The sequence below is a fragment of the Sceloporus undulatus genome, chromosome 6, assembly GCF_019175285.1.
Source record: "Sceloporus undulatus isolate JIND9_A2432 ecotype Alabama chromosome 6, SceUnd_v1.1, whole genome shotgun sequence".
Lineage (NCBI taxonomy): Eukaryota > Metazoa > Chordata > Lepidosauria > Squamata > Phrynosomatidae > Sceloporus > Sceloporus undulatus.
The window spans coordinates 64,644,091-64,669,519 of record NC_056527.1 but is presented as its reverse complement, the minus strand read 5'-3'; the positions used below and the strand labels follow the sequence as shown (position 1 = coordinate 64,669,519).

Genomic DNA, 25,429 nt, shown 5'->3' with positions numbered 1-25,429 from the left:
CAAAAGGAACCCTTGGAAATATGTGTTTGCAAGCTTTTGCATTCATGATTGTACAATAAAGCAATGAATTGGTGTGCTACATGCAGACACATACAATATTGAAAATGCGGAAAACTCCTGTTAAAGTTCTTTGGCACAAGCAGTTTTTTTACAGGTTGGAGTCTTAACTACCTTGATACATTTTAAAGGACAACAATGTGGATAGATTTCTGTTGAAACATTAATAATAATAATAATAATAATAATAATAATAATAATAATTGTCTTTATCCCACCCCTCTCTGTAACACAACCGGGTCAGCTCACAACATTAAAACATATATTCCTGTACACCAAAATCCCACCACCCACCTAAAATACAATTAAACGATTTACAATTTAATACATATAGACAAGAAAACAAACAATAACTGCAGCAGAAGTCAGGGTATAGCAGGTTTGGTCTTTTTGGTGGCCGGGAATCTATTCAGGAAAGGCCTGCCAGAAAAGATCCATCTTAACAGCTTTTTTATTCAAGGTGGTAATGTGACGGATCTCATCCGGCAGGCCGTTCCATAATCTGGGAGCGGTAGATGAAAAGGTTGTCTGGTAGCAGACAACCTCATTTTTATAGGTTGCAGAAAATTCCTCCCAGAAGACTTGAGTGCACAGGGTGGATTATACGGAAGGAGGTGGTCCTGAAGATAGGTTGGACCCAAGCCATTTTGGGTGATAACCAACACCTTGTACTGGGTCCGGAAACTGATAGGTAGCCAGTGAAGCGAGCTCAAAATAGGTGTTATATGGTCTCTTCTAGTCGTACCTGAGACCAGCCTGGCTGCCATGTTTTGTACTAATTGGAATTTCCGAACCAAGCACAAGGATAGCCCCATGTAGCGTGCATTACAGAAATCAAGATGGGAGGTTACCAGTGCATGTACCACAGTTCAAAGGTCCCAGGAAAGGGCACAGCTGGCATATCAACGGATTATTATGTACATCAAAAGGAACTGTCCATACAAACTGTGAATGTGAATATGTCCAACCTTAGCAACAGCTGACCCCCCCCCCCCAAAAAAAAAACCACTTTGAACATTATCTGTGGAAAGAACTGCAGCCTCCAGCTCAATGCATGATTTGTTTAATAGTCCAAATACACATTTGTTGTAATCTGCTGCTACAGGTTACAACAAATTATCCACAACTCTTTACTATGACCATTGGACATTACAAATTATCATCAGAAAATGGAGGAGCTAGTCCTTTATGCTCCACCACAATTGCCCTAAAGTCCTTATTGTTATTATAAACTATTTAACATTGATGTTGCCTGATTGTTTTGTACAATGTGGATTTGGGTCACAGTACACCAGTACTGAATATAAATTGAGTCCATCCGTCATTGCTGTAGTATATTGGCCCTCCTGACTGATCATTTGAAGAAGTGTTGTTCAATCAGAAAATAACATAAGTATCTCAGTGTACAAAAGTATAATGGGGGGGGGGGTCAATGCAAATGCTAACATAATGGCAGATAAATGTTACTCCTGTTATAGAAATGATAGCCTTATTTAGCTTGGCCTTTCAGTTGTTGTAAGAATTACATGCCAGTCTTGGCAATTTAATGTATTTTCCACAAGAAGCCCTGCCAGATACATACCCCTTGAAGGATATTTTATATTAATCCACTCAGCTGCTTTCTTCTTTTGACAGATTATTTGTTCTCCACAATGTTTTTCTTACAAAGACTCCGAGGAATATTTTTTTCCTACCACCAAAAAATAGTAACAAGCCCCCTGTAACCTGTCCTTCAAAATTTACCATACAAAATGTGATCGCTCTACAAATGATGGCTGTTAGCAAATACAAGCCAAATTACAAGGTATTGGAATGGAAACATATGACTCCAAGATCCTGGACCAAGATTCATGTTACAGTTGGTCTTTCTTTATTGGGTGCCAGATTCATTCAAACTAACATGACACTTAATAAATTATGCTCTTCCATTAGCATATGAAGTATACAATGGGTCTGTAAATGCAGCATCTGTGGTTCCCCAGGGATTTCAGGGAAGCTCTGAAAACATAGCATGATATATCTGACAAACAAGCTAAAGAAAAGAACCAGAGACAGCAAGAGGGACAACCATGTAACAGCCAGCTATGGGTATAAAAACAAAACAAAACAAACAAACAAACAGAAGGTTGTCTTTCAGTAAATCTCAAGATGGGAGTTTGCAAAAGGAGTAAGTGAACCTGCACCACCCTCCATAGAAATTAGAAAACATGAAGTAAAATTGGAAAGGTCATGCATATCTGGGAGATGAGACAGTCTTCAATAGAGAAGATAACCCAATAGCCACTGAGAACTTTTAAGAAGTTCTAGTAATATAAGAAACTTTTCCAAACAAGAGGTTCTACCACTGATGACCACATAAGGACTTTGGCTTCTGATGCAGAATAGAAAATGTCTACATCGATAACCAAAACACATTGATTTAGATGGAGTGTTCCAAGCTGCTTCACTGAAGAGCATTTACTTCCAGTCATTAAAAATTGTCTTGCTGACAAGTAAGTGCTTAGGAATGTAAGGAGTGAGCTGCATACTACTACAAATTGAGTATCTCTTATCCAAAATGCTTGGGACCAGAAGTATTCTGTATTTTTTTATTTTATTTTTTCATATTTTGGAATACCTATATTTGCATATTACAATAAGACATAATAAGGCTGGGGAAAGACTGAGGATCTGGGAAACAATGGAAATCCAAATGTAATGCTGGACGTGAATCCACATCTTCTGCCATTTCACAGATCTTTGGGTTTCTCTCCAGTCCATGCATCTAAAGAAATAGATTAATTCTATGAAAGCTTATGCTACAATTTCTTTCTCTCAGATAATCTCAAAAGTGCTACACAATCCCTTTGCATATTGAAAATCCAGACTAACACAGTTATTTCTCTGAATAACCATGGGGATATTTGAGGTGTTGGTCTTAGGCTAATAGCTACCACTTGATTAATTTTTTAAAAAATATTACAACACAGTTTTTGGCAGATTCCACATTATCAAAATACAAATGATATGAAAAGGCTTTTTACAAAACTGTAGATTAATGTAGACAATGAATGAAATTATGAGTAAAAAATGGAAAAATAGCATAGGCCAAAAGTATAGGTAAAAAGATGTTTACGTAATGTTGCCCAAGACAATATTTTTTCATTAAAAGTTTTGGGGAAATACTTATGTCTTATGTTTTCATTAAAAAATGCAGCACCATATAATTCATGATACATTTTTAAAGGTCCACATAATATGCTCATTAAAAAAACACTATAGACATACGCATTCAAGAATGTCAAAGTTCTCCAAACTCATTTACAAAAATCAATATCGTAAACTGAAATATACCTGGCTGACAAAATTCCAATCAGTTCTTCCCTATTTAGCACTCGCTGCTGGTTGTTTTTGTATTTGGGATGGTGGCTGATTTCAGACAAACCCAAAATCTAAATGAAATGAAATGAAATGCATTAAGCAACCTACTAATAAGTGAAATGTGTGGGAATTTGATATTTAATTTAATATTAAATTAAATTAAATAATTAAATAAAAGTTTAAATATTTAACATTTAAACTCTTATTCTGTCACAGTCCCAAGCACATGAGGTTTTTGAGTTGGCCTGCAATCCATTACAAAACTCTTCAGAATACAGTTGGATGTATTTGCACAAAACGATAAGCCAGACTTTTTGAGAACTCTGTCCTACCATGAGCAGATTGCACACTGGTACACATCGCCTGTTTGTGCCTGCTTTACCCCTTCCTGGTATGGTCTTTATTATAAAAACCAGGAATCATTTCTTTAATGTACCATCAGAAGCAGGAATCATAGATTGTTGTTCCCAAATGTGTGTGTGTCTATGCATATGCCTTCAAGTGACCTGATGACTTATGTCAACTCCATCAATTTCATGGGGTTTCTTATGCAATGAATACAGAGGTGGCCAATTCCTTCCTCTGAAATATAACCTACAGCACTTGGTATTCACTGGCAGTCTCACATCCAAGTACTAACCAGAGCTGATCTTTCTTAGCTTCCAGGATCAAATGGGATCTGGTGCCTTTAGGGCATTTAGGCCCCTTTGCACCCAAATGGGACAACATTTTTATACAAAGAACAAAACCATGTAAAACCCACAGCTAATAATGTTCTAAAAGATCTCTGAAACTGATCACAAACTATTTTGATAATGTTTTTCTTTAAAACAAATTGTTATATAGCCAGATAACATGATTTCATAACAATCACCAGCAGCTAACCTTTTATTTTATAACAATCAACATCATCTTGACTAATTTATATTTCTTAGCACAGTAAGCCATCTCATATATATATATATATATATATATATACACACACACACACACACACACACACACACACAACATCCTCCTCTTTCACCCTGTGAATTATTATTTAAATGTTATTACCTTGCAAACAGTGGCAAATTGTTGATCATTTCCAGCTCCCACCACAATATAGCCATCCTTTGTTTTGAAAGCCTAGAAAACAGCAATGAACCATTTATTATGATACCATTTTCACAAACCTATACTCCCACCACCACCAATCATTTCTCAGTGTTACTTTCACTCAAAGGTAATCTATGTTCATATGAAAATGTTGAAAATGATCTTTAAAAAGAGACTGGACAGCTCTCTGCTGGAGATACTTTAGTTGGAGTTTCTGTACTGAGCAGAGCGTTGGACATGAGGCCCCTTCCAACTCTGTGATTCTATGACTCTATAATTCTAAAAGAACAGACCCAAAATGTAAGTTAACCTTGACATCGAATGTTCCAAAATCATTTGACAATTTAATCTTCTCTTCAAATTACAGATCGCATGTATATACCACACTCAGCTTACATCAATAGTATGCCAGGTAATTTACTTGGCATCGTCATGATTGTTGATCATGATTTAAGTTAGGATTCAAATATTTGATTGCCTAAAATTTGATCCACACAAAATGCCTTGCAAAATGTACTCAAAACAGCAGTTTTATCTCAAGAACAAAGTTTCTTGGTCATCCTAAGTCTGAATATCAGGTTTGATACCAGATCTGATGATTTTAAACATGCCTTTCAGACATTTTTATTACAATGACAATTGGTGCAAATATGTGAATGTGTTTATGAACTATATTCTATGGGTCCAGAAAGCATCAGGCCTAATAAATGTGGCCTATGTGTTAAAGTGCAGCACTTAATAACAACACTGTTGAGATAATATGTGTGGGTGACTGAGCCATCAGAGACCAGATTATTTATTTGTTCATTTCATTTCATTTATATCCCGTCTTTCTCCCCAGAGGGACCTAAGGCAGTTCACAGATAAAACCTTTAAAATTACAATAGAATTCAAACAATGAAAAAGTCTATATATAAAGCCTGCCGGCATAAAAATGTTTTTACATACAAAGGCCAGCAGGGAAACCAGAAGTCGGAAGCCAGAGAGCGACTGGCCAAGTGGGTAAGGGAGGGGACAAATGCCTCACTGCAGCAAGGGAAATTTCCATCTTGTCTAAAGGAGATTGTGGTGAGGCCGTTACTGAAAAAGACCACCCTGGATCCCACTATTTCAGATAACTATAGGCCAATCTCTAAGAAGTCAGAGAGGGCAGGGATCCTGTATGCATGTGGTGGCCCTCACTTCTCCAAGAATCCTGTCCACATCCAACAATTCAGGACAATCAAGCACCAAGTCAACTATACCATCCAAGTCAGAGCAAATCCAAGTAATTTTGTCTGCAAAGTGTCACACAAATTCACAGCTAGGTGCTAAATTGTCTTTGTTTTGTTCTTGGATGCCAAAATGTAGAAGGCCCCTGACCACTTAGAAGTATAATTCCTTCGCTGCCCCCATTGCCTTGGCATAGGCCTTCCAATGGGCCCTAGCCCAATTTGGGTTGGACTCACTCTGAGTCTTTTGCTATCGTCACTCTAACCTCAGTCCCACTCGTTTCATCACCGTCAGCTCCCTAGTAAACCAGGGGGCATGTTTGGCTCCACTTCGTGAAAAGGAACACTTAGGATCAATCGTGTCCACTGCCCTGGCCATTTCCCTATTCCAGAGACAGGATCACCTGCCAAGGCAACAGGAAACTCCTCAAGAGTCATCAGGAATCTATCTGCATCTATAAGCCTTCTGGGGTGGACCATCTTAATCATTCCCCCACCCCTGCAGAACCTCTGAGTCCCAGTGAGTCCAAACCCTACCAGGTAGTGATCAGTCCATGACAACAGAACTACACAGAGTTCCTCCACTCCCAGATCACTGTCATTCTGCCCAGAACAGAAGACCAGATCCAGAGTGTGTCTGCAGCATGGGTGGCCCCAGATATTACTTGGGACAGCCCCATGATTGTCATGGTGGACAAGAAATCCTGAGCCGCTCTTAATAGAGCAGTCTCTGCATGGATATTGAAGTCCCCCAGGACAACAAGCTGAGAGGACTCCAGCACCACTACAATAGCAATAGCAAGCACATTTCTATACCGCCTATCAGTGCACTTAAGCACTCCCTAAGCAGTTTACAATGTGTAAGCTAATTGCCCCCAACAATCTGCGTACTCATTTTAGAAACCTCGGAAGGATGCAAGTCTGAATCAAGCTTGAGCCCTTGCAGTTTGTGAGTGAGTGGCTGCAGTACAGGCTTTTAACCACTCCGCCATCAGCTCAGGTAGGGAGACTGTTGTGCAGTGGGGTGGACGGTACACCAACAGAATCCCTATTCTGTCCCAGCCACTCATCTTTAGGTAAACACACTCATACCCAGTAGACTCTAAGAGACAGCTGAAGGCTGGAAGAGGGCAGAGAGGAGGAGCAAAGGGCATGCACGTGCCTGTTCCTGCTTCTCCCTGACCTGTGCCTGGTGAAATTGCATCGAGTGCCACTCGTGGCATGCATGCCATAAATTCTCAATCACTGGATTAGCCTCTCCAGCTTCATCCAACCACATTTCCATAATACATGCCAGATTGGCATGCTCATCCAGGATCAGGTCCTGAATCAAAGATGTTTTTCCATTTACTGACCTGGCATTGAGCAGCAGCATTTTCAGCCCAGGGGGCCTGAATAAGACTTACATATCAGTTAATATGCAATATTTTTCCATGCTGTTACCTCACAGAATAGTGTACGTTATTATGCACCTGTCCAATCCTGGGATATATATGCAAGCAAGCATTTACCCTCTTTCCTACCAAAAAAAAATCCTGTCTAATTTTCTTCAGATTGCCCTTATAGTGCTGATCCATTTCAGTGGCTATTTAATGGCACTGAAATGTGTACCTGGTTTATACTTCCATCATACTCTGAAAGACACTTCATCGTAATCTCTGGGTGCACATTTTAAATTATTAGAGTTTAAGATTCTCTCATCTTGAGACAGACTATATTTTTAAAGCCTTAGAACAAAATGAATAAAGTTTTTTCCCGTGGTTTAAAAATGCATCCTTTTGTTCCACTGTGGTCAAACACATTTGCAGGGTTTTTGAAACAATACAAAAATCTGCCGAATTTGTTTACCAGAATGTAAAGTGGGATGAGCAGACAAACTCTGAGCAAAACTTCTTTTTACACACTGCCTTCAGCATTGTTTCTTACAAAGAAACCCAATTCTTTTTTTCCAGGAAACCATAAGTAAGACACACTCAAAACAAACATAGCTTTTCAACCTCTAGATCAATTCTGCATCACAGCACACGCTTACAGTCATTAAAAACGAAATGCTGAAGACACATAGAGATAAGGCTTCGGGACATTCTTTTCAATATCCTTGATTATCCCATTAAGGCAAATATATGTGCAATTGTGTGTTTATTGTCAATTACTACTCTGCAAATGCAGGACAGACCACACAGCAGCATCCAACTTATGTTCATCCTCTTAAGCTGCCAATGCTGGAGTCACTATACATTTAAGGACCCAGTCATTAATGTTTTTGCTTCACTGGCTTTGGGATATGTGTGGGAAAAAGGATGAAATGCTAAAATATAATTAGAAAACCCAGCAGCCATGCCCTCTTTAGTCAATGGTAGTATCAGAATAAATGCAGCAGTGTCTCTCAGTATGAAATTCACCCCTTTCTGCAGCAAAGCAGCTATTCCAGTCTTCCCAGCACAAAAACAGCTGATTATTTGCTAGTCATTGTTGCTGACAATGCAGAAACTTTCAGCTATTATTAGCACAGCAACGGCAACATTGAAGAATGCCAACAACGGTTTCATTCATGGCCCTTGGATGTACACACACACTGTAGGTTACTACAGGTTACCACTCAGTCACAGAAAGTTCCACTATCTTACTATACAAAGGAGACGGAGGGCAAAGTGCAGACGGGTTTTAATGAGATTTTGTTTTGATAAACTGTTGCCATTGCAGTGAATCAGTTTGAATTAGTGCAGTAACATCTACTTCATATAAGGCAAAAGTACGTTCTGTGTGTGGCTTTTGTCTGCAGAAAATGAACACTTATGATAGGAGATCCAGGAACATGACATAAATTACATGCAAAATAGCACACAACGTTGGTGTCCTGAACTCTGGGGCTTAAGAGTAAGTGAAGACAAAAAGGAACAGACCAGGATATAATTGCAGAGCTTTATAGGGGGAGATGGAAGATTCATCATCCCCATACGCTGTTCTGTAAATGACTAGAAAGACTTGAAGGGGGTGGGGGGGGTCAGCTGAAACATTCCAAATAGAAAGTATGTAAATAAATCCAGAATAATAAACAAAGGAAACTGCCTAATGAGGACTTGGGGATGTGGCCAACTCAGATCAATACTGTGTGTCATAGCAGAATGGAAGTCAGCCAGTCCCTAGCCTAAGGAATTCGTCTGAACCAAAAGTAAGATGAAAATCAAACAAATAAATATATAAATTTATGAGAGTAATCATCATTATCATTATCAGATTATGGTAAGAGCTGTGCTCCAAAATGAGCTAGTCAGGCATGTTTAGGAAGTGCATATTCCTTTAAGCTTTTCAAGCATGCGTTGGATCCAGGATCACAGTGAAGAAGTTTTTATCCGAGGAGAGGTTCCCCAGAATGCCTTTAAAGTTCATGGGTACCCTTTTGTTTAGAGATACTCAATGGTCTACTGTTGCGCCACAACTACTCAGCAGCAGATCACTGGGAATGTGACTTTTCACTTCTATCCTTATATTGTAATTCCCAAACCACAGACTCTTGACAACCAGTTCACACAAACAGGGGAACATTCTGTGCACTGTGGAGGAACATGTCATTATAAAGGGGGGAAAGGTTCCTATCTAGGGCATGGATACTTTATAAAAATGTAAAAGAAATTTACTTCTGGTATAGTTGCTGAAACACTCACAAAAGCTGTGCTATTAATGGAAAGGAAGGTGATGTGGAAACTAATTTTAAAAGTAGGTAAGATACAGAAAAGCCTTGTATTCAAAAAATACTAAAATCAACCTTTCAAAGCTGAGATCCTGAATGGATTATCTACAGCTGGCTTCATAATATGGGAATTTATAGTGTAATTTTGAAAATCTATATATCTGTACATTTAAAATCTTGGTTGAAACAGAACTCTGCCGTCCTATGCAAAAACCATCTTAAACCTACAACAAGGAAAAGAACATATGTCCATCCAGACATTTTTGGACTGTAGCTATCACCACCCATTACTATGCTGGAGAGTGCTGATGGTAGTTGCAATGCAGCAACATTGCAGGTTACATGATCCTCCATATCTCCCCTTTAAGAATTGACAAAACTGCTCTGAATAACATTTTAGATTGTTTTAAATTAAAGGATATATGAAATAATTCAGATACAATTAAAATATTCCCCTTTAAAAACCTAATGACCTCCAGCTCTTTTAGGCAATGACTTTGGAATAGCAATAGCAATAGCAATAGCAAGTACATTTCTGTACTGCTTATCAGTGCACTTAAGCACTCCCTAAGCAGTTTACAATGTGTAAGGTAATTGCCCCCAACAATCTGGGTACTCATTTTAGCAACATACAGAAAGATGCAAGGCTGAGTGGGCCTTCTCTCATGCAGTCCTTCATGCCCTGCACTTGCTGCTGGCATTTCCACCAGTCTTGAAAATTGGAAGAAGGAACACCAACAATTTAAGATATGAAAATGATACCCTACTACTAACAGAAGATAGCAAAGACTGGGAATGATTACTGAAAAAAGTCAAAAAGAAAATGCAAAGGCAGATTTACAGTTGAAAATTAAGAAAAGAAAATAATGACCACATATAATTTATACAACTTTGAAATACACCATGAAGACACAAATCATTCAAGATTTTCCACATCCTGGTTCAGTCATCAGTCAAAAGTAACAGTGCAGTCCAGGAATCAAAAGACAACTAAGACTTGGAGGGGCAGCTACAAAGAAATTGTAGAAGATCCTAAAGTGTAAAGAAATATCATTGAATACTAAAGTTAGGTTGGCCCATACCATTGTATTTCCAATTTCTATGTGAACTTGCAAAAGCTGGACAGTAAAGAATGCTGATAGGAAGAACATCTATTTATCAGAAAGGTGGTGTTAGAGAAGAGTTCTAAAAAGATAAATAAATGGGTCCTACAGAAAATCAAGCCTGAATTCTCCCTAGAAGCCAAGATAACTAAACTGAGAAAGACATATTTTGGATATATCATGAGAAGACATGACTTAGTAGAAAGGACAATAATGGTAAGGCAGAAGTGTTCAGAAGGCAGTAGAAAAAGAAGATCTCATTACAAATACTGTAGAGGGATTCATCAAAGGAAGCCATCAAGAGTCTACGAGATCTGAGCAGGGCTATTGATAACAGGGCGACTGGGAGGTCTCTTATTCATAAAGATAAAAGCTAAATGTTTTCCCTTTGACATGATTGTCAAATCGTGTCCAACTGTAGGGGTGGTGCTCATCTCTGTTACTAAAGCAATTGAGCCAGCGTTGTCAAAGATGACTCTGTGGTCATGTGGCCAGCATGACTGCATGGAACACTGTTACCTTTCCAATAAAGTGGTACCTAATTATCTACTTGCACTTTTATATGCTTTCAAACTGCTAGGTTGGCAGAAGCTGGAACTAGTGACACTACATCACACGGTGCTTGGGCCTCAAACTGCCGACTTGCTTACCCTGCAATCATCAGAGTCAACATCTTAACCATTAAGTCACTGCAGCCTCTCATTTATAGGGTCATTATAAATTGAAGTCAACTTGATGGCAGTTAATAACAAACATAGAGATGAGTGCACTTTTGGTAAATTCTGAATTTTAAAACACTTGTCCAATGTAGCCTGTAAAAACCACCATAATCCAAATCAATCTGACCTATTCCTTCCTTGTTGGAGTAATCTTCCATTTGTAGGAAGAACAAGTATTTGCAAAAAGGAAAACTGGAAATTTCAGGACATGAAACACTGTTGGATTATATTGGGAAGTACTGCCATAGTAATTAATGCTCAACCTCAAATAAAAATATGATCTGGTAGTATGTCTGGTGTGTCTGATTATGACTATGAAGTTCAGGCTCAAGAATTCACTGAGCTATAAGCTTGCAACTCAGCCTTGTGCCAGTCAACAACTCATAGAATAAAATGAAGTGCATGTTCCTTATAGAGGGATTGGATAAAAATTAATAATATATACACACACACACACACACAGAGTTTGTCCCTCCATATTCGCTAGGGTTAGGGGAACAAGACCCCCGTGAATATGGAAAAACCGTAAATAACAAAAACATTGTTTTTACCTGAGAGGACACCTCTCTAGGAATCTCTAGGTCCTCCAGTGCAACTCTGTGGTCAATGTCCAACATACACTGACCATAGAATGGCACTGGAATAGCTACAAATGGTCTTTCAGTGTAACTTTTAGTTAAAGTTGACCACAGAGTTGCACTGGAGGACCTAGACAGTCCTAGAGAGAACATATTAATGAAATCCGTGAATAATCAAATCCGCAAATATCAAAGCCGCAAATATTGAAGGATGACTGTATACACACACACACACACACAGAGTATATCATGGTAGCCCAAGTATATCTCTTGTCACTCTCCCACTACTTTGAAGGACATTCAAACCCTTGGAGGAAAGTAGGCCTATTTCTGCCCCATGGCAGGTAACCCACTCAGTATTCCTGATCAACCATATGTAATTGGTCATCAGCTTTCTCCATGTGTCAACCAGGACCTTCACAGTTGTGACCTTCAGATTCCTATCTTCTACTGCAACTGATCACATCCTACAACATATGGTCAATTCTTAGTCCAAGTGAATAGGACTAAGACATCCGCCGGCCTGAGAAGAAGGAGACTGCGCCCTCCATAACTGCCATCCGCCGGCCTGAGAGGGAGTTCACCAGGCAGGTCCAGCTCCATCGGGACTAGCCTGGAAGTAGGAAGAGCCCTCCCTCCAATCCATCTGCCTTGGTCCAGGCCTCAGAGGGAGAGAAGAACCACTGGACCTCATCCCCTTTCCCTCCACCATTCCCTTTTCCTTTTGTTTCATGTCTTTTAGATTGTAAGCCTGAGGGCAGGGAACTGTCTGATTAAAAACAATAATTGTAAGCCACCCTGAGAGCCATTAAGGCTGAAGGGCGGGATATAAATGCCTAAATAAATAAATAAATAAATAAGACAAAAGGCAAGCAGAGTGTGGATGTGGATGTGTGTAAACCACACCTGTGCCGTATTACTTTATCTCCCTTACTTCAATTTCCAGAACACTCTTGCAATTTTGCGTTTTCTTTACAGAAATGGCATCAGATTCAAACACAGCAAAACAAACCACTGCAAGAGCATCTAGTGCAGGTAGCCAAAGTGCAGCCTTTCAGAGGTTATCAGTTTATAACTCCCAGCATTCCTCCCCATTGGTTCCATGGGCTAGGGCTGACCGAAGTCCAACAACATGTGAAGGGCTGTATTTTCCCTACATCACCTCCAGCTGCATGACCTCAAAAATCTAATTTGTGAACAGGAGGGGTCAACATAACTGCAAAGCATACACAAGTCACTGAAACAGTGCATGCATTATGGAAAAACAAAACAGAGGATGGAAAGAATTTTCATGTGAAAAGAATTTTAGATTTTACACACAAATAAAAGGGCTTATTGGCCATGTGTGTGTATGTGTTTTCATGTCACCTGTTGACTTACAGTTACCCCATGAATTTCATAGGTTTTTTTTAGAAAGGGAATACTTAAAGGTGGTTTTGCCAGTTCCTTTCTCTGAAATACCTGGTCTTCATTGGCAATCTCCCATTCAACTACTGACCAGGGCTGACCCTGCTGAGCTTCCAAGATCAGATCAGATCTGGTGCCTTTAACATATGTGAAAATTAAAAATGTAGGCCCTACCATCTACCACATATTTTTCACTACTCTCCACACTAATAAGCCTGTTAGCAAATTCTGTTTACTAATTCTTTTGTGAGAATATTTCTGAGGCACAATAAACTGCCTTAGATCCCATACTGGGTGAAACGTGAGATAGAAATAAAAAATTAAAATAAAATAAATACTGATGCATTTAGTTTAGCTGTCAAAACCAGTATTCACCTATTGACATGTGTATTGATAATAGGCACAACCCATTTACTTCCATGCAAAGCAGATGAAGAACAAACCACTTGCCCTCTTTTTCTTTCTCTCTTTGGTTTAAAAATGAGTTGTTTGTAGAACTTGATCAGAAAATAGAATTATTTAGCTTTGGCAAAATGTGAAAAATAATCACAAAATGCACAAAATCGTGCATCACCTCATCCAATAGGGATAAAACATTTGAAATTTAACATTCTTATATGTGAGAATGGGATAAGTAAAACGATATATCCCTAATGGTAAGTCATCTATGGATTGGTAATATATTTGACATAGTCCATTTCCTGAACCTTCATTTTGTATCTGGCTCTGTTTGGCAGAAGGTTCTGTTTTTTAAAAATCCCATAGTCCTACACCCTGCCCATGCCTAATCTAGCTATTCCTTCTCTCAGCAAACCTACTTTAACTAGTGTTTTACTAAAAGTTGTAAATGATACCTAATAACATTGGATTGTTAATGTTAGAAAGCATTAGAACATGGTTCATCAAGCTTTCTAATACCTAAATAATGTTTCACAGTATTAAAATAATAAGCAGGATTCAAAGGTTTTCATTAAAATATGAATACCAAAAAAAACCTTGGTTTAAACCCCCAAAAGTGGTTTAAACAAAACAAAACAAAAAACATCCCTGGGTTTGGGTTTTTAAAAAATGGGTTTTTCCTAACCCTGTCAATTTGTTTAGGCATGCATCTCTTTTGTACTGTCTTCACAGATCTGCATCTATGGGGGAGAAGCAAGGTACACTATTAAAAACAGACAGGTGCTTTTAATTCTTCTTCCACTTCTGTCAAATGCATTGGCACCATCTTTTTAAAAAAAAAAAAAACCAACAACCCCAAAACGTTATAGAATCATAGAATCATAGAATCATAGAGTTGGAAGAGACCACTAGGGCCATCCAGTCCAACCCCCTGCCATGCAGGAAATCCAAATCAAAGCATCCCTGACAGATGGCCATCCATCCTCTGTTTAAAGACCTCCAAGGAAGGAGACTCTATCACCCTCCGAGGGAGTGCATTCCATTGTCGAACAGCCCTAACTGTCAGGAAGTTCCTCCTAATGTTCAGGTGGAATCTCTTTTCCTGTAGCTTGCATCCATTGTTCCGGGTCCTGTTCTCTGCAGTCATGTATCCACACTCATTACTAATTGATCTTTAACAATTTCCCAAGCCACTGCCTCAATTTTCACCAAAGGCAGATGCTGCAGTGCTATGCACACTGCCAATAAATCTATTATTGCACTAGTTCCAACAAAAACATTAAAAATATAAGTTATTAGTTTCATATCAGATAACAGATGATCCAAACTGTGCTGTCCTTTTAGACAAGAAGAGATTATCTGTTACATCTAGCAGCAGTCTGTATGTCTGTGTGAACAAAAGCTTCAGCTTCATGTCAACAGCAACCACCTTTTTATTTCCATGGAAAGAGTGCTACCAAACAGTATGAAATTATTATTTGTCTTAAAGCTGATTTGTTATGCTCAAGATTGTAAGGGCTACCTGTTTATCCTGAGAGCGTGTAATGAAAACCTCTCTCTCCGTAGACCTATTCACAGTAGGGCTGACACAGACACTGGGACACCAAATTTGATTTTAAACACCATGCATGTAACATTTATTGAATCACACAAGTAACACAAACACTGATTATCAAGAGCTCTTTCACTCATTCGTTTTACAGATTTACATGTTACCAGATTTAGAAATATACTATATTAAATTGCATGAATAAAAGTTAATATTCTATTGTGCCTTTGCTGGGACTGCTGCCACTTGTAAGGGTTAAATGGTATAGAGCAAGATGATTTGCTTTCTGAGTTAAAGGACAAGAAGAACCCATCTCTGCAGGTCACATACAGAAGATGAATGAACTGGCAATCAGGCACAGTTCACCACCACAGCTGTAGGCAGCAGACTACTTTGGAGAGTATAGGACAGTCTGTGTGGAACCCATAACGTCGTCCTACAAAAGAGGGTATTGACCAGGGAGACTCACTCACCATTTCCTTCTGGCATGGGCCATCTTATAAGCCATCTTGCTTTGTCCAATGGTGGAGCTGGCTCAGGGAGACACAGACCAAGCCTGCGTACCTTGCATAGTGTAGCTGTTTGGACGTGGTGCGTGCGTGACATCATAATGGCAGCGCCCATGTACACAAGGTGCCACCATTATGCCACCGCCAGCACGTACTAGAGTTAGGGAGCATGTACATGGTGCACATTCCCTAACCCTAATACCAGTGCTGGTACTCTGCTTTTTGGTGGTCTGTACTGCGCCTTTATCACATGAACCTTGCTCTCACTTTGGTCTTGCTGTAATCACTTTATGTAAAGAGAACAGAAACATACCAGTTTGGGAGCTTTTAGTATGCCATATCTCTTCAATAGCATGATTGGGGCTTTTTGTGCCACTGACAGCCCCATGTGCTCTCTTTTGCATTTGCCTTTAATGCCACCTTCTTGCCCTCTGCCTTACCCAGCATGCCTTTTGTTTTAATTTTTTATTTTTATTTGTAACACAATTCCAGAGTTACAGAAATGTGATTTAGGGAGTGAATAGACCGCCTGGAGAAACCGGCTTCTGGATGGCTTGAGAGCATGACATTTTGATGGCACACTCCCCAAAGATATTTAGAAGATGTCCAGCTAACCAAGCTGCTATAGGGATGTGGCATTTTGACACCACACACACTGGAGTGCCTGGAAGCTGCCCTGGGTTTGCACCAGGGCTGCCTAAGGTGGCCTTTTACTGCACCAAATAGGAGCTTATCTTTTCTGCTCCTATTTGGGCCAACAGCAGGGTGGATTGGGGGCACGGTGTGTGCTTGTCTTGGCTCCAGGGTGAGCAGCTCCAGGGAAGCCTCAATCTGCCCTTTTAGAGCAGTCTGTTTTGCCCCTTAGTTTAAAAAAGAAAAAGAAAGAAAAGAAAGTGAAAATAGTGGGGAGGGATGGGCTTCTTTGGAATATCAAAGGGGAGGGGGAAGAGGAGGACACTCACATGACATGACTGCCCAATATCAGGGCTGCCACGGGAACAACATTGCAGCTGTGGAGTAATGGGGTGGTAGTGTGATTGGCCGCTTACTGGCAGTCAAAACATGCACTCTAGCAGTGCTTCAGAGGCCCAACAGCAACAGGTCAAAGGTAACATTGTGTAATAGTATGCTAGTCTCTTGCTAAAATTGCTATTTGAAACCCATGTGTGATAAAATCCTCTGTTAAAAAGAGATGCCTGAAAGATTTACAATCTTTGCATGGACTTCCTCTGCCCAACGAATTAATCTACATTTTAGGGCAATTACTATCCTAGTCATTATCATTGTCAGTACTACTACTATTACTAAACTGTCTGAAAAAACTAGACACTGTATAATAACTGGGCTGAAAGAAGCAAAACCTTATCACAAATCTATTGATGTTAGATAGCTAGATACTCTTGCTTTTTCTTTCTTTGGTTACAACTTCATTAAATATATTTGTGTCCTGCTTTTCTTTCAAGTACCAAAAAATACATGGTTCCATCCCCTTCCCCATTTATGCTATCCTTACTGTTACACCCAGGTCTGGCCCTTTGCACCCCTCCTATATTTAAGTATCACATTGATATCAAAAGGGATATTTTAGACATGTAGCCAAGAGGGCACCCCCATACCACATAAGGAGATCCATGACCATTTAAGAACATCTGACTGGCTCAGCATGGGGAAGACTCAAGGGCACATAGCCAAGATAGATAAATCAAGATCAGTATCTTGATAGAGAAATCAAGATCAGGAATCTCTTCATTAATAGGAGTGATGGTGGGTGATAGACCAGGTGTTTGCAAACGAACAAAAGTCCGAGTACACTTCCCTCTGGAGGAGATACTCCATTGTTCACAGACATTTGTACTGATTATCCAGTTTACAAGTTCCCTTTTCATTCTTCTTTCATTGAAACTTCATTTTAATCCCAAAGTCTGCCCTGGGATACATTTTGCTCTATAAATATGTCTGCCAAGTCACCCTCAATTTGGTCTCACTTGAGATTCAGATAGACACTTTGTCAATTTTCTTGCTCGACTCCCTAGTATTGCTGGCAGCTGCTAAGCCATTTCACTTCACAGGATCCTCCGGTTGGAGCCCTGCTTCTGGAATCGGTACAGTATTACCATCTGCAATCCCTAAAGTCACTATCTGCTACCACCTTTTATATCGTTAGTTCTTGTAAGTGTGTGTGAGCGTGCTTTTGTGTGAGTGGTGATTCCCTTTTACAAATAAAACTACACGTGAACCTTCCATGCTGGAGTTCTGTTTCTCAGAAACAGTATATAAAGGCTTGATCCCTGCTTTTAGTTGCCAAAGCCCTTTCAGCAGTTTTATTTCAGTTAATAAAATTTCCCTATTAAATAGTGATTGCGAGTGCCCTTTTGGAAGGTTGGCATTATAACTCTGAGGTACTGGTACATTAGGATGAGGATTAATGACTGTCCCTCAGTCATCCACTGAGCAGGGATTTCAATCTGATATTATCAATCCTAGAAAAGCAAATTTGCTTCACTGTATCCTGAACTGGGATGGGGGGTCTATTCATCTTAGTTCATGCAATCATTGGGCCCAAACAGACAGGCCAAAGTAAAGCTGCTTCGGGTCACTTTGGAGATATGCTGTTTAAATTATGCATGTGTTTTAAGAGGCTGGAAGCTGCAACAAAGCCACACTCCAGTCCTAAGGATTGGAGTGCACCTTTGGTACAGCTTCTGGCTTCTTAAGATGTGTGTGTCATTTAAGCGGCATACCTCCAAAGTGACCTGAAGCAGCTTTATTTTGGCCTGTCTGTTTGGGCCCTATGTTAATTATTTTAGACTATGGATATATCATCTGTTTCCAAGGTAAAATTTTAAGCAATTGTAAAAGCAAACTTTAATGTTTTGACCTCTTCAGACACATTATTTTAAAAAGGTATAATAATAGTCCGTGTGGTTGATGACTAGAAGCAAGAAGTGTTATAACTTGGTAACCTTGTTATTCTGCTCACCTGAACCAAGTACTTCTTGACATTATTTCAAGCATCCTTCTGCTTGGTGATCCAACAGAGTATTGAATTATGGTGTACTTAGAATACATTTAGTACAATACCAGCAGATGGAATAATTAGACACTTTACTAACCTACTAGGATGCTTGTGTAAAGAAGGCAGACTGAGGCAGAACTGTGGAATGAGTGCTCTATTTTTCCCTTTTGGTTTAAAAATGATGTTTCAAACCCTCAATTTTCACTTTATGTTTTTTATTTATTTATTAGTTCACTGTGTTGCAATGTTGCTTCATATAAGCAAAACTTGGAAAAGTTACTTTTTGAATTATACCTCCTCAAATTCCCAAGGCAGGTTATCTACAGATCATCTTGACTATTGAATTCTGGGAATGTAGCCCAAAAATCAACTTTTCCAGGTTCGGAGTATTAACACAGTCTGACTTATTTATGCTCTGGGCTGCTTACTGAGAAACATGGGCTCTAGTCCTACCTTCCTCATTTCATGAACCGTACAGTTTCTACAAGAATATTTCCCCCCCCCCCTTTCTAGCTAATTCTCATAGGATCTCATTATTAGTGAGGAATTTTAAAGGCTAAGATTGTAATCCACGCCAAGAGATAGCTATAATAAAGCTCTGTTGCTTTCCATGGGGCTGAAGCACCTGCAATTGTGGGCTTAATTGCACAGTTTAAAAACAACAACAACAATATTTTCCACTTTAGGCTTTCCTTTCCCTTCCTGTCCCTCATGCTTGAATACCTGGTTCAATTCATTTGAAACTTAAGTGTCTTTGTTGTGATGCAAATGGATGTTAAATTTCCTGGACTTTGAAAATCTCCCAGTTGCCACATGGCCAGGAGAAGGAGGGCCAGCCTGCAAGATATGCCCCTCCATAGCATCTTAACTAAGAAGAGAAACAGCAACATGTATATTGTGCATTTTGGCTGGCCAATAAATATTTCACTGTTCAGTGCATTTTTGATTGGATTTGTTAAATTGTATAATTTTACAGCCACTACATTAATCCGCTGCCAACTTGTTTTCTTGTTTTGGCTAAAAGTATAATAGTAGTTCAATTTACAGTCCAACAAAATTTACAGTGTAACAACCAATGAGCCAAAATGTTATGGAAATAAGACATTCTACTGATCCCTGCAGTTTCCTTCTATGGACCTTCACACTTAAAATATTGCATTGTGTGTTACAGTACAAATAGTGCAGTTTTCCCATGCTGTTTACTAATTTTTTTCTCATTGTCCTGAATGATTTATGTTCTGCTTCATCAGAAATGAAAGCACACCAATCAGGATATCTTCCTATATGACATAAATAGATTTGCTCCTTTCCATAAAAATGTCCATAAAAGAAATGCACGCAAACTATAAAAAAGAAGAGTATTACCAATGGCTACTAGTCATAATGGTTATCTTGTGACCAGAATCAAAGGCACTGGGGGGTATGAGTAAGAGAATGCTACAGACATTTTGGTTGTTTACTTCCCATTGGTATCTTATGGCCACAGTGAGAACAGAATTCTGGAGGTCTTTGGCCAGATCCAGCATGACATTTATGTTTTTATGTTAATACCAGAAGCATTCTTCTAAAGCATATTTAGCCCTCTCATTCCATCGATTGCCATAAGTAGAAGCTGACTTGATGTCAGTTAACAACAACAGCAGCAGCAACAACAACATGAGACTGCCATTGAATAGTGTTCAGAAGCTACAGCTAGTGCAAAATGCAGCAATCAGACTGTTGTTGGTGTGCATTTTAGAGACCACATAATATAGGGCCCGAACAGACAAGCCAAAATAAAGCTGCTTCTGGTCACTTTGGAGGTGTGCTGTTTAAATGATGCATCCTAAGACACTGGAAGGCACAGCAAAGCCACTCTCCAGTCCTAAAGACTGGGCACAGCTTTGGCACAGCTTCTGGACTCTTAAGATGTATGTGTCATTTAAACAGCATACCTCCAAAATGACCCAAAGCAGCTTTATTTTGGCTTGTCTGTTTGGGCCATAGCCTTACAGGAACGGCACTGGCTTCCAGTTTTGCTTCCAAGCAAAAGTCATGGTGCTGGATTTGATCTACAATACCCCAAATGGCTTGGTGCTAAAATATCTGAAGCACTGCCTATTTCCATATGAGCCTGTTTGAAATTTAATATCTACCACAGTATAGTGAAATGCATTGTGACAAACAACCGACTTTAATAAATTTAATAAATATTTTACAAAACAGCCACATAAATTCAGCCGAATAGCACAAATTAAAATGTGGGCACCTATGAAAACTTCACAGAAATTACAACTGTCCCAATATATCTATACTGTTTTTCAGCTAAAATACACAAATACTGGAATTACATACCTGGAGTTCTGCAATAAAATTATAAAACATTATACACTGGAATATATATTCCTCCATGGCCATATCATTTTCCACTAGCTTTCCTATACAACATTACACACACACACACACACACAAAACATACACATGCACACACAGTCACATACACTGTACTTGCTACGCAAAACAAACAAACTTTAAACACAGTATCATGCTGGAGCCAGTATAATTAAGGTTGTGTCAGTGTTTCCATTTAGACCTCTATGTTCAGGAGGTTTATGACCAGATCATAAAAATTCAGTTCCACTGAAAAATTAAGCAAACAAAGTGGTATACAGTAAGCAATATTTCAGAAGAAAAGCATGCCCACACAGCACAGACATTTGCTACTTACAGGAGAGGCACAATAAGAGTTTATGGGTTTTAAAGGGCACCACTGAACTATTTTTAAAACATTTTCCCCTCCAGTATTCATAACAATGTATTGAAAGTTTGAAACCAAACTTTGTTTCTTTATCCTTTTATCTTTATACAGGAGTTATGGTAACAGCTCTCACGACTGGAGACTGCTGGCATTGTGTTTGTGTTGCTTTGAAAGAAGAAAAGGCAATATTCATTCCCACTGGAAAATTAAATGCACACTATAAACCCCAACACTATCGGCCAGTGACCATATGCTATAGAAACTGTAACAATTGTCAGACCCTACATAACTTTATGGTTGAATTTGGCTGGCCATATTTGGGCAGTATAACCATATTCCCCTTCCAGCCACACTGGTGTAAGATTGGTATACTTTCATAAATGTTAGTTCAGACGGATTATAATGGTTTGGATAGTGTGGTCTTGACCATTCCTGAGCATCCCTGTTTTGGGGAGTTGTGGAATAGCGTAGAATATTATTTTTAATTCACTCCTGGAGTCAGTTTTCAGTCTCTTTCCAAGCATCCTTATGCAGTATATCAGGGCTGATTTCAAGAAGCGAAATACTGTAGTGCTATCCAGAGTATGTGCTCCAAAACATCACAGCCATCCACTGTATCCAACAACAAGCCCCTGCTCTAAATTTATACTTTGCCAACTTTGGGAAGAAACATTTGAAGGTGGCAGGCATTGACCTCAGAAATTTAACTCACATCACTTTCAAGGCAAGCACATTATGTGTAAAATACTCAGAGTTTGGGAAAGCTATTTTGTTGAACTGCAAATTCCAGAATTGAACTGCAAATTCCAGCATGGCATGATTCTTGGAATTGTAGTTTTTAAAAAAAATCCAAGTCATTACTATGTTATTTTGAGTTCAACCTTCAATGAGCTCAGGTAAATTCTTGATAGAGTAACTGGCTGAAGACTCTGGTGTAATAGCTAGTTGTGCCATGAAATAAGGAAAATACTAGATACGGAGGACAGCATGACAACAGATAGCTATCTCTGGATTCTAGTCCTTCTTTTAACCTTACTGAATGTCTCAACACTGTAACATCTTCTGATTCTAGAATTTCATAAGGACCTTATCATGAAAGAAACCTCAAGCTTATAGACACAGCCTGGCATTTCTACTGCAAAAACAGTACAGAAAAGAAGCCATGGATATGCCAAAGTTTATTTAGCCACTTGTCCTTGTAGAAGTCAAGCAAGAATGATCTAGCAGCAATGCCAGTATGTATGTATGTATGTATGTGTGTGTATATATATATAATAAAAGACGTCTGGCTTATTCTATGTGAATAGGAACAGTTTCTCTCATGGGAGAGGGGGACTGAAACAAAGGTAAATTAAACCCATCTATTTTGAGAATCATTTCTTCATTTGAAATAATTGGATTGTCTACTACTGGATTGTTGAGCAGTTTCTGTTACCAAACTAAAATTCCCCAAGAGATCCACTGCCCTCTTTGATTGCTCATCATAAACTGCTGATGTCAGCAAAGAAAAATCAAGACTAAATTTTTGTTTCAAAATATTCCAAGAATTGCATGTGTTTTTACTGACTTCAAGATTCTTGGATGCTGATTTATATAGCTTGCTTTTAAAACCATAACAAATCAGTTTAATCAGTACCTGCCTTCCTATCTGGTTTATACAAGCCACACAAAGAGGTTAATTTTGTTGCATTATAATATTGAATAAGAATCAGACTCCAAGACCTGTTTTTTCTGCATAGGCTCTAAAGCTGAGGCTGCTTCGAGAACTGTTCAACTAGCCACATTATCACACTACACTCTTATAGTGCTGCTATTCCACTTTTACTGCTCTGGCTGCTTCCTGTTGCATTCTGGGGTTTGGAGTTCAGTGAGGCCTAAGAGCTCTCTGACTGAGAGTTCTAAATGTCCCTCCTGTAACTGCAAATCCCAGAATGCAACAGGAGGCAGCCAGAGCAGTTAAAGTGGAATAGCAGCACTATAAGAGTGTAGTGTGGTAATCTGCAAGATCAATTTTGCTAGCAGTCAATAACTGGAGTATCTACCAGTTTTTACTTAATTAAGTTAAATTAATACTAAAATTAATATTGCCAGTACACTATGTTCATTGCAACAACTGCCACTCAACCAACCAAAAATGTACAAAATGTGACTCATTGACTAAGGGCTGAAAAAGATGGGCAAGAAGGTGAGGCCAGAAGCCACTCCTAGCCTGATCGCTCCGAGGCCACAGTGAATACATGCCATGGCTGCAAGGGCACCTCCTGCCACAGTCCCAAATAGGAGTGGAATAGATCTACTCCTATTGAGGCTGGTTTTGGTCCACTTTAGGTGGCCCTGGGGCAGCCCCAGGGTGGCTTCCGGGGGGTCCATGGGTGTGTGTCATGTAAACAGTATGCCCCCGGACCATCTGGAAGTCAAAAAGTTGACCCCAAAAACCTGGGTTGACATATCCACAGCTCAATGTAAGTACTGTACTTTAACTCTTGTTTTAAAAAAAAGATCCATCCCCTGGTGAAAAGCAAGAGCATACTCTGTCCTAGAAGCACTGACCCCTTTCTGTTCTCTCATCCATCCAGCTTTTAGAATGAGTGCCAAGAGTTATACCTGCTGGAATTTTTAAAAGTTCTTTGGCAATGTTTTTCTTAGCATCATCCTTTAGATCCTTTGCTACATGCCCCTAAGTTTTAGCCTCGACTTATCCTCAGGTCATAGCAAAATCCATAATTTTTGCCCCAAAACTTGCCTTTGACTTATACATGAAGTTGGCTTACAGTCAAGTATATATAGTAATTTTGTATGATTATAATCTACAAGGGTCTTCTATGGATTCTAGGCTTTCTAGAAGATACATGGCTACATATTTAATTTGGGTGTTCTTCCATGTATTACCACCCCATGGGCTAAATTATTAAGATTAACATTAAAATCAGCTTTGATTAATTTTGATTTACAAAGATTTTCTTTGTTAAATTAAATTGATCAAAAGGCCTGTACAGACTCGGGGGGGAAAGGCAGACGATGCGTCTGGGAAAAGGAGCCGCAAAACATGGCTCCTTTCTCCACTGCTGCACCGGTCCACCATTAGTGCCTTGGAGAGTCACGGTGATGTCCCTTGTGTGCCGTGCCATTTGGACACAGTGCACAAGGCACGTCATCGTCACACACGCCAAGATGTCACGCGTGCCAAGATGGTGCCTACGGCATGCGGTAGGGCTCTCCTGAGTCCTACTTTCGGCCCCAGGCCAGTGCAAAGTGCCCATCTGTACTAGGCCTAAGATACTTAAAACAATTGTCCCAGATGAGTGAAAGGCAATGCAATGCAATGGCATTTGTATACAAAATATAGCTATATCCAAGGACAGATCTGGACACCATGGTAATTACCTCAAGATTAAACTACTCTAATATGCTGTATCATGAGGCTACCATTGCAATATCTTCAGAAAGTATAGTTGTGCAAAATGAAACTACAGTGGACCCTTGTTATATGCTGGGGTTTGGTTCCAGGATCCCCTGTGTATAACAAAATCCATGTAAGTTCAAGTCCCATTAAATATAATGTCATAGCAAAATGGTGTCCCTTATAAAAAAAATGGAAAATCAAGGTTTGATATTTGAAATTTATACTTTTTTTGAACATTTTCAAACCGTGGATGCTTGAATCCTTGTATAAAAAATCCGTGTATAAGAAGGGCCGACTGTACACTGTTATTAGATGTGCCCGGATACAGTAGGGTTGCCGTATCACCCAGACTGCTGGGTTTTACCTGCATTCTAGGCATGCCACCCAGTGCCTGCTTTGTCCATCATTTGGGCCAGATTCCAAGCTTTTTTTTTTCTTTCTTTTTAAAGGAAGACTCTAGCCCTTGTAGAAGTTGAGATAGTGGGCAAAACATTGAGACATTCTTCTGTCAAATTATTCTGCCAGAAACAAGTATACTTGTAATAGTGAGCAGTGAGTGTGATGGATCACAAAAAGGAAACACTGTAAGGGC

General features: G+C 39.3%; 1 protein-coding gene across 6 annotated transcripts in view; it reads right to left on the bottom strand.

Moving 5' to 3' along the window:
- SUGCT (succinyl-CoA:glutarate-CoA transferase) overlaps positions 1-25,429 on the bottom strand; it is a 372,291-nt gene that overhangs the window by 231,186 nt on the left and 115,676 nt on the right. For all 6 annotated transcript variants that reach the window (XM_042476870.1, XM_042476871.1, XM_042476872.1 and 3 more), the window contains 2 exons: positions 4,474-4,545; positions 3,391-3,488 (listed from right to left, as the gene is read on the bottom strand). In XM_042476870.1, coding sequence (XP_042332804.1) covers positions 3,391-3,488; positions 4,474-4,545 — 170 coding nt within the window. The remainder of the gene's footprint in view (positions 1-3,390; positions 3,489-4,473; positions 4,546-25,429) is intronic.